Source organism: Aedes albopictus, chromosome 2 (assembly GCF_035046485.1).
Source record: "Aedes albopictus strain Foshan chromosome 2, AalbF5, whole genome shotgun sequence".
NCBI classification, from domain to species: Eukaryota; Metazoa; Arthropoda; class Insecta; order Diptera; family Culicidae; genus Aedes; species Aedes albopictus.
The window spans coordinates 280,016,167-280,027,005 of NC_085137.1; the positions used below are offsets into that span (position 1 = coordinate 280,016,167).

A 10,839-nucleotide genomic window follows, 5' to 3' on the forward strand; every position below is an offset into this window, starting at 1 on the left:
CTTCTATGCGCGAAAAATCGCTAAAAGTAAATCGCAAAAATATTGTATGGCGAATGCCATCTAAAGGCAAATTCTTCAAAGTGGAACACATTATTCGAAAAAATATTTGGTAGTGGTTGTGCACAATGGTGACCACTGTTAAGCCTACCAAATATTTTTTCGGGAAAAGCTTTGTATTTCAAGTAATTCAAGTTTAGATGCATTTCGCCATAGAAAATTAAATTTATTTTCTCCTGCTGATCAACTGTGGCTGCGTGCAAAGCAGGTAGTCCATTGAACCGATGTTAAAATAAACATGCATTAATATTTGTTGTTATGTAAACAGATTTCGCCTTTGAAAAACCAAAGAATTCATATTTCTCGGTAACATTTTTCTCCAGCATTTACAGATACTAATGGCTACATGAATTGTGAACGATTTATGGTATGGATCATACGACCTGAGGTCTGACTTGTGATATTTGGCAGTTATTTGAAAAGATTGAAGATAGATCTTATCAACAGCTGCCAAGCAATACATACCAGACAGACATCAGAGTGTTTGATTCTTATCATAAAATGTGCATATCATTCTGGCGGACGTTAGTGCTCGTAAATGCTGGATATAAATGTTAGAGGGAAATATAAATTCTATGGATTTTCAAAAGCGAAAACTGCTTACAAATAACAACAAATATTATTGTATTTTTATTGTAACAACGATTCATTTGACGCCATTCAATCAATTGTATTTGTATTGTAAGAACAATGAAAAAACATGAAGATATATTGTTATCTTTTGAAAATTGCCCTAAAAATGTCTCATAAAAACACAATACATTCTATTGTTTTTCGCGAAAAAGTGTATGAAAATTTTCTCAAAATTTTATGGTTAAGATACATAACGACCAAGGGCCCATATAGCCGAAGCGGTAAACGCACGCACGGTGTGCCAAAAACCGTTATTAACAAATAAAAATGTCCACCCAAGTGGTACCCGGCATTCGAAAGATATGCTATTCTAGTATCTCCTCTGAAAATTTGAAAATCTTTCATCGAGGGAAACTAAAGTTTTTGTAATTTGAAGATTTTGAGCCATTTCTCTAGGATTTTCTTATATGAGTAAATATGCACGCACGGTGTGCCTGATACCACTACTAACAAACAAAAATGTACTCCAAACTCACACCCGGCGTTTGAAAGATATACTATTCTAGTATCTCCTCCGAAAATTTGAAAATGTTTTATCGAGGGATACCAAAGTTTTTACTGTTTGAAGATTTTCCTCTATTTTCATAGAATAAGCGCATATATGGTAATATTGTCATAGGATGTTCCATTGGCTTTTCAAATCATTAACAAATACATATTAATAAGTTTCACAAACACCATTCCAAAGATACAACATTCAAACAACTTCTCTGAAAATTTGACAACATTTCATTGAAACGCTCGCAAATTACAGTGGTTTGAAAATATCATATCATATCTTGATAAAGTGTAATGAAAATGTAGTAACTTCATAGAATATTATTTCAATTTCTCATGTTAATCATTCTTCGCAATGAATATATATTGTGTAACTCATCTAAAACTTTGATTATATATCACATATTTTGCGATACTATTACAAAACTCAGTAAGTGTTTTTAACGTGTTTATAGATAAAGCGGTAGTATGCATATCTCCAATGAAATTGAAATTAAAAGCTTAAAATTGTTGTTACTAATGATCATTCAAATGTAAAATTTCTAAATTCACGGAAGACACGTTAGTAACATGACGTATAAAAGCTGGGTAGTAAAACGATTGGCATTTAGGTTTACTTTAACAGCTTCAATATCCTAAACATTATACCAACGATTGACAAAGCTTCCTAGGAATACCAAAACATTGGGCTGTTAATTCAGTTTAACTCTCGTTTCACCATGAAACGTTTTCAAATTCACCGACAAGATTCCAATATATTTATAACGTGCTTAAAAACAAAAAAAAAACCGGTGCCAAACACTTAGAAAGTTTATGTAATCAACGCTCACGGCGTGCCACATTTTTATTTGTATTCCAGTAGCAGGTAGAACTATGAAATTTTAAACTACGGTAATTGACATTCCTCTCAATTAAATGTTGCCAAATGTCGAGTGGACCTTGTTTGATGGTTAGAACACTTGGCTATCACGCCGAAGACCTGGGATCGAATCCCACTCCCGACAAACTCACAAAGTTTGAGTTCTTTCTTCGGAAGGGAAGTAAAGCGTGGGTCCCGAGATGAACTAGCCTAGGGCTAAAAACCTCGTTAATACAGATAAAACAAAATGTTGCCAAATTTTGAGAGAAGTTGCTTGCATATTTATTGTACTTTTGGAATTTGTGAAACTCATGACGCCGTTCAACACTAGTTCGCGTCATGGGATGAAAAAATAATAATAATAGGGGTTTGGGACCCTAGAAAATGCGTATATCAGTTGAACACCCCAAGTTCTCAATTCAAACTTCGGTCTTTAACTGTGAAGTCCAATATTTTTTTGAAAATTCTTTCACTATGACACTTCTAGGGTTCCAAAACCCTGTTCTTTTTTTCTCATCTCATAATATGATTTTTTTTTAATTTTGTTTAGCAGTCTTATTATTTGTTTAAGATATAAAGAACACCGCATATTCCCATATATGAGCTAATTCTATGAAAATATAGGGAAATCTTCAGACAGTTAAAACTCTGGTTGCCCTCGATAAAACATATTCAAATTTTCAGAGGAGATACTAGAATAGTATATCTTTCGAACGCCGGGTGTGAGTATGGAGTACATTTTTGTTTGTTAATAGTGATATCAGGCACACCGTGCGTGCATATTTTCTCATATAAGAAAATCCTATAGAAATGGCTCAAAATCTTCAAACCACAAAAACTTTAGTTTCCCTCGATGAAATATTTTCAAATTTTCAGAGGAGATACTAGAATAGTATATCTTTCGAATGCCGGGTGCCACTTAGGTGGACATTTTTATTTGTTAATAACGGTTTTTGGCACACCGTGGCACGGGTATTCAGCATGACCATGCTGAGGGTGACGGGTTCGATTCCCGGTCGGTCCAGGATCTTTTCGTAAAGGAAATTTCCTTGACTTCCTTGGGCATAGAGTATCTTCGTGCCTGCCACACGATATACACATGCAAAATGGTCATTGGCAGAGGAAGCTCTCAGTTAATAACTGTGGAAGTGCTCATAGAACACTAAGCTGAGAAGCAGGCTTTGTCCCAGTGAGGACGTTACGCCAAGAAGAGAGAGAGAGACATAACGACCACCATTTTTTATTGTAAAAGTGCCATTTACCATTCGCCGAATGGTATAGAACAATAGGGGTGATAGTGAGTGTGCCGTGTAAATTACAATATGTTTAATGGTGAATATTTTTCGAAAAAATGGTGTTGTAACAATAAAATTTATCGTATTTTTATGATATTTTTTATCAGGGAAAGTAAAGTTGGAAGAAAGTTTAGTTGAAGAAGTTGTTACGTTTGTAATATAGTTAATACGTTGTAAAGTAGTTTTAAGAATTTTCCATGGATTGCATTCTCCAATTCATGGAAAATTCTTCGATTGTTGCATGGAGTGTGTTACGTTTGTAAATTGTTGTGAACATTTTGTCGGTTTATTTTGTATGTTTTACTAAGGTTTGTACATTTGTCCCTGAAATTTAATGTGCAAAGTTAATGTTGGTGCAAAGTTAATAGACAAAGTTGAAAGCACGGAAAAGGGAAAGAAGGAGAAAAGGAAAGTGGAGAAGTTGGAGCAATCCGGACATCCAGGTAAATTCCGTAACAATACCCCGAACCTAGACCATCCGTACAGCGCCTAACCCGCCATTGCGGTTTTCCCATTGTGCCCACAGGACCTCGCGGTTTTTATTTTAAAACCGAACTTTGCGGTATCGTTAGGAGCCACACCGCAGCGTAGACCCTACCTGCTGATTAGTAGTGTGTCCGCATCAACCCTGTACCCGATACGACAATCAAGTGCGTCAACGAAACCCAGGCTTTTTCCAGTGACTCTACGGATCACTGAAGCCTCGAGTCCGTCACCACACTCGAGGGGCACACGGGACAGGAGGAAGGTCACCGAGAGGCTGCAGCCAACGAAAGAGAGAGGAAAGGAGAAGAATTGCCCGCCCTCTGGCCCAGGAAGGAGAGAAGGAGCCAGTGGACAGGCGAAAGGAGCGGCAGCGAAGGCGTGCAGTGCGCGGGGCCCCAGAAGCAGTGAAGAAAAGTAGCGTGTATAAGGTAGGACTAGTCCTTAAGAAAGTGGGAGGCGTCGTCCGGTGTTGAGGGCGGACGCCAGAAAGCTAGGAAGGGATAAGCTAGGAGGAAGAGAGAAAGTAGGACGTCAGGAAGTGAATAAAAGTGTACACGAGACCAAGAATATAGAGGGAGTTTCTTTAGCCGATCTATAAGTGTTTCCTTTCGCGGAGTGTCACGAGCGTCTTGCCGACCCTCAGGATGAAGACAGGGATTTCATCCTTGCTGGGAGTAACGCGCCCCTTGCTAAGTTACAATTGAATAAAGGAGAGGCACTGAGCTGGTAGCGATATTAGTCAGTGCCTGGGTTTGGAGAACAAAGCCTCAGCGCCTGTGTTTTTTTATTTCCAACAGGTTATGGCCCCAGGGACGCCCTGGTGGTGGCTCGGGAAGCGAGGAGACCGAGATGCGGTATCCAAGATACGATGAGGAGGCCAATACCCGATGAGGTGTCAAGATGCGATGAGGCCTGGTGCCAATATTCGTTGAAACCCCAAGTTGCGGTGAGGGGACCAACACTCGATGAAGATTGATAGCCGTGTGGGACCTGCGCTGGAACCAAGAGGCAGATGGTGCTGGCTGATCGATGGACGCTTGAGCTGGTAGCAATATCAGTCAGTGCCTGGGTTTGGAGAACAAAGCCTCGCCTGTGTTTTTATTTCCAACAGAGCTCCGATGCAATTTGTTCTCCGTGATGCGCGTTGACGAAATCGGAATGAAAGTGACCTACCAAGCTGGAAGAGTTGGAATCCGTAGTGGTACGAACTTGGTCGCTACAGGCGCACGCGTTGGAAGGCTGTACCGATTGAACTTCTATTCAAAACAGGGGGGGGGCCTTACTCGAAGCTGCGTATGAATCTCTTTTGTCGTGTAAAGTGCGAATGAATCTCTGTTGTCGTGTGGACAAGTTCCGAAGAGTATTGAACTTCGGCATCGTTGATTTGGACATCTGCACCCACGTAGCGTCGAGAAGTTGTTTCGTGATGGAATGGTCGTTGGAATGAAGTTGGACAGTCGTTCGAAGGACGTTGGTAAGCAAACGCGTAAGCCGTTCGTCGTGCGTGAAGGCAAGAGATCGTCGCGTGTGTTAGAGTTAGTGCACTCAGACGTGTGCGGTCCAGTGTCACCGATTGGATTGTCGGGTATGAAGTATTTTGTGACCTTCACCGACGATTGGAGCCACTTCGTCATGGTTTTTCTAATGGCATCGAAGGACGAAGTTTTCGAGTACTTCTAAGAGTACGAGGCACTCGTGACTACGAAGCTCGAGGAAAATTCATCGTTTACGTTGTGACAACGGCGGTGAGTATAAGAGCAAGGAATTCGACCGTTTTTGTAAAGAAAAAGGCATCCAAGTGGAATGGACAGTTCCCCATACACCAGAGCAAAATGGTGTAAGCGAGCGGTTAAATCGGTCTCTTGTCGAGAGGGCCCGTTCGATGCTAGATGACTCCAAGGCTGATAAGCGTTTCTGGGGCCAGGCGATCCAGACGGCGGCATTTCTGCTGAATCGTAGCCCAACATCAGCTGTCGATTCCAACGCAACACCGTACGAGTTATGGGAAGGATGCAAGCCGAACGTAAGCAAGCTTCGATCATTCGGTTCTGCTGCATATGTCCATGTACCAAAGGAGTTACGGAAGAAGTTAGACAACAAAACGTGGAAGGGAATTCTTCTCGGTTACGCACACAACGGATACTGTGTGGAATCCAGCGACGAGGCGTATTGTTCACGCACGGGATGTGGTTTTCGACTCTAAGCGCTCACTGAAGCAATTTCAACTCTAAGCGCTCACTGAAGCAATTGGGGGTCATGATCGACGATAAGCTGAAATTCGGAAGCCACGTAGAATATGCCTGTAAAAGGGCAAGCATGGCGATAATGGCATTGTCAAAGATAATGTCAAATAGCTCGGCAATAGTCTCGAGTAAGCGTAAGCTGCTCGCGGCAGTAGCGGTCTCCATACTACGGTATGGCGCCGCTGCATGGTCGAAGGCGCTAGTGGTTAACCGAAACGTGAAGCGACTTGAGAGTACCCACAGGCTGATATGCCTTAGGGTGGTGAGCGCATACCGCACGGTCTCAAAGGACGCGGTATGTGTGCTAGCGGGCATGATGCCCATAGTTTTAGTGGTGGCAGAGGATGAAGAATGCTTCGAGCGACGCGGCATAAGAGGCGCGAGGCGTATCGCCAGAACCTCGTCTATGCTGAAGTGGCAGAGCGAATGGGATTCCTCCAGCAAGGGTAGATGGACACACAGCTCATACCGAGCGTGTCCAAGTGGACGAGCAGGCCCCATGGCGAGGTGAATTTTCACTTGACTCAATTTCTGTCAGGCCATGGGTGCTTTAGGTGGTATCTGCACAGATTCGGACACGCAGGTTCCCCCGCAGACTGAGTGTGCAGACTGCGACGAGACAGCGGATCATGTGCTCTTTGAATGTCCACGTTTCGTGGAGCAAAGGTCGAGTATGCAGGAGGTATGCGGTAGAGATATCACGCCTGACAACATTGTTGAAAGGATGTGTATGGGGGCGGACAAGTGGGACTCCGTTACTTCCACGGTTTCTCGAATCGTACTTGAACTACAGAGTAAATGGCGAGCCGAACAACAGCTAGTTGAGTTGCCCCCCCTTCCCCATCCAGGAGCTTGAGTTCAACGGGTAGTCTAAGTACTACCCAGGACCCGAGCTTCCAGGGGAGAGTAAACAACTTAAGGCGGTAGCTGGTGGAACGCTTACTATTAGAGTGTACTCATGTACGGTCCCCCTTTCTCGAAGTCATCCCTAACGGGCGTACCGCGAAGGTAAGGAAGAGAGAGAATGAGTTTTTGTGGGTCGATCCCCACATCACCCGAGGAACCACCTCTTGGGTATCTGTTGCAGATTTTCTCATTCTATAAAAAAAAAAAACACTTTACCAGGGCTTGCGACCTGTAGCCATGATGATTTCCGCTATGGGAAACCACGATGGCTAGCGGTGTTGGAAGAAATGCATTCATAATTTCCTACTAGACTCGAAAACTTTTTCTCACACTGACAGAACTGGAGCTTGTCTCATTGAGATGGTTCATTGAGACTAGAAATCCTATACATAATGTAGGATTACTAATTGAGACTCGCAGTGCTAATGTGATGTGCACAAAAACGCGAGTCTCAAGCTCAAGGAATTTTGATGTACTCACAGCTAACTTTTTTCAATCTCTTATTGAGATTTGTGCGTACAGGTACTCTGGTAAAAACGTCTGATGCATATTTATTAAATATACATCAAATTTTTCAGAGGCGCATTGTGGCAGGATATCGTGCTTACTTTGGACTCCGCAGAACTCTACGATCGAACAAGGTTCGCCGTAACACGAAGTTAACCATCTACAAAACGCTGATTAGACCGGTCGTCCTCTATGGGCACGAAACATGGACCCTACGTGCAGAGGACCAACGCGCCCTTGGAGTTTTCGAACGGAAGGTGTTGCGTACCATCTACGGCGGAGTGCAGATGGAAGACGGGAGAAGGCGAATGAACCACGAGCTGCATCAGCTGCTAAGAGAACCAACCATCGTCCATACCGCGAAAATCAGGAGGCTACGGTGGGCGGGTCACGTCATCAGGATGTCGGATAGCAACCCGACTAAAATGGTTCTCGAGAGTCATCCGACCGGTACAAGAAGACGTGGAGCGCAGCGAGCTAGGTGGGTCGACCAAGTGGAGGACGATCTGCGGACCCTACGCAGAGTGCGGAACTGGAGACAAACAGCCATGGACCGAGTGGAATGGAGGCGGCTACTATGTACAGCAGAGGCCACCCCGGCCTTAGCCTGACCGGTAAGGTAAGTACATCAAATTTTGACCACGATGCATAAAACATTGTCCACATTGCAAAACAATAGGTATTAATTAGCAAAAAAAAAAATATACCGGCATTTTTTTGATACACTTTTTTATAATTATGGTAACATACTTTCTTTTATCGAACCAAACTGCTTCGCAATCTTTCATATGCAGAGCTGTTATAATAACGTTTATATCATAATTCCCCAGGCCCAATATTGATCTAAAAATTTAAGAACATTATATGTAGAAATCAATTTCACTCAACCAAATAACTTTTCAGTTTACCTGTGGGGATTGATGTATTCATTTGGGGCCAAACTGCGGCAAATTTCGTCCAATTGAATTTTGTTGTAGCATTCCTTATCTGAAAGTACATTGCAATAGGAACTAAACTCAAAACCCACCCAGCAGCGAAAACAAAACAAAAGTATCGTTCAAGAATACCATCACTTACCTTGAAACAAATTATTTAGAGCATGCAGGGCACACAACTCCTTAATTTGTTTTTCGTGATATACGGTTGATGCTCCCATTTTATGCTATTACTTGTATTCATAAGCATCGGCACATAAGTTGCATTGCAAGTTCAATTGTTATCAGAACCAAATACTAAAATGTTATGATAGCAAAGCGACGCAATTGATTGAAATTAATATTTGATACAATGCTGTAATTTGTAATTTTTATTGAACATACATACATGCTGTTATGTAGTTGAAAAAACAAAACCGAGCTAATTATCGCCTAATCTAGTTTTTACAGTTTTTTTTTATTCATTAATCCACGGTTAATTTCTCGAGACCAAAATAAACTACTTTGCAAAAATTTTAACAATAATCACACGTCGTATACGCGAGCTCTCGATGCACCACTGTGCAAGTGCTTGTTGACAAAAATAAATATAAAGTCTTGATGCACTCTTAAATAATTTACCGTAAAAAAAGTGCCAAAAGCCTTTTCACAAATTTTACTCCATTTTGGGAACGTTCAAAAATTACGTCCAACATTTGGGGGAGGGGGGGGGGGTCTAGAAAAGTGTGACAGTACGTGTATTGGGTTTAGGGAAATTGTGTGACAGAGGGGGGAGGGGGGGTCTTGAAATCCCAAAAAACGATGGACGTAATTTTTGAATCTTCCCTTTACGGCGTGGCGCGCCGGGCGCGCCGAAGAAATTTATATTTATTTACACGCAGAAAAAAAACGTATACACGGAGAAACTGAAAAACTCAAAATTAGGTACTTTTAAACTCAATTTTGAGTTCTTTTTCATCTCCCTTTTCATGCGCTCTTTCTGTTGTTGTCAGAGAGTGAAGAGAGAAACAGCCCAACTTTTGCAGTTCCGTGCGTCAAGCCAAAATTGAGTTTCTAGCACAGTACTCAAATTTGAGTGAATACAACCTAGTCAAAATTTCAGTTGAGTGGAAAAAACTTAAAATTAGGTATTTTTTTCACATGGAAGCAAGTGGGAACAACCCAACAAAAACTTCGATTCCATCAACTCAAAATTGGCTTGACGCACGCAACCCCGAAGTTGGGTGGAAAGAACTCACTTTTGGGTAGTTTCGTCTCTCCGTGTAGAGCCTCACGGAGAAACTGAAAAACTCAAAATTAGGTACTTTTAAACTCAATTTTGAGTTCTTTTTCATCTCCCTTTTCATGCGCTCTTTCTATTGTTGTCAGAGAGTGAAGAGAGAAACAACCCAACTTTTGCAGTTCCGTGCGTCAAGCCAACACTGAGTTTCTTGCACAGTACATACTCAAATTTGAGTGAATACAACCTACACACTTAAAACAGAATGCCGAGATCGGCTGTGCGGATCTCGGTTAAAGTTCATTTGCTGAAATCTCGGCTAAACGCTTGACGTTAGATATTTGATGATAGCGGCACCCATGGGTGCTGCTATGAATAAACTTTAATTTTTGCTGATATCTCAGTTAAAATGCGATTGCCGAGCGCTCGGCTGTGCGGATCTCGGCAAAAGAATGAAAATTAGCCGAGCTCAACTGAGTGTGTAGTCAAAATTTCGGTTGGGTGGAAAAAAACTTAAAATTAGGTATTTTTTTCACATGGAAGCAAGCGGCAACAACCCAACCACTGGCGTAGCCACGGGGGGGGTTTTAGGGTTAAAACCCCCCCCCCAGAGCCAAAATTTCTGGAACAAATTTTCAGTATAAAACGCTTTGTGATGAAAAAATTTTTCGGCTGCGCCGCTATTTTTGCCCTGCGGTTTAAATTCATTGTATATATTTACGAAATGGGAGTGTCAAATAAAAAAAGGTAATATTGAACATTGAAAACCCCTCCCAGAGCAAATTTCTGGCTACGCCACTGAACCCAACAAAAACATCGATTCCATCAACTCACCTATTAGGGTCCTAAAATTAAAGACGAAATCTCGCTTATATTGAATAATACAATCAAGCATGGTATTCTAATCGGAATTGTACTTTACTCGAACTTGAAAAACAAAGGAATAATGAGAAAATTCGAAATAACTAAAATGGTATTGCATCTTGCTTTGCTTCTTAGATAACCGTGCAAATGTTCAATCGTCAAAAATATTTGTTCACACGTCAAACACCAAAGAAAGTAGCTAGTAAACAAACCGATTATTCCATGCACCACTCAAAAAGTGTAACCGACGCTTAAAATTGCTAGCAGCGAAACGAACCAATGTATGCTGAAACTGGTGGGAACATATTGTGGTGTGACAAAAAATTTCTGCAGGGGG

General features: G+C 41.7%; 1 protein-coding gene across 3 annotated transcripts in view; it reads right to left on the bottom strand.

Moving 5' to 3' along the window:
• The window catches only part of LOC109407040 (josephin-like protein), a 42,102-nt gene extending 33,102 nt beyond the window's left edge, over positions 1-9,000 (bottom strand). The window contains exons 1-4 of one of the 3 annotated variants that reach the window (XM_029873162.2): positions 8,804-9,000; positions 8,562-8,716; positions 8,393-8,471; positions 8,235-8,327 (exon numbers count right to left, since the gene is read on the bottom strand). In XM_029873162.2, coding sequence (XP_029729022.2) covers positions 8,235-8,327; positions 8,393-8,471; positions 8,562-8,640 — 251 coding nt within the window. In that variant the 5' untranslated portion in view covers positions 8,641-8,716; positions 8,804-9,000. The remainder of the gene's footprint in view (positions 1-8,234; positions 8,328-8,392; positions 8,472-8,561; positions 8,717-8,803) is intronic. The other 2 variants (XM_029873160.2, XM_029873163.2) reach the window with 2 other exon arrangements.
• Positions 9,001-10,839: the final 1,839 nt, after the last annotated feature.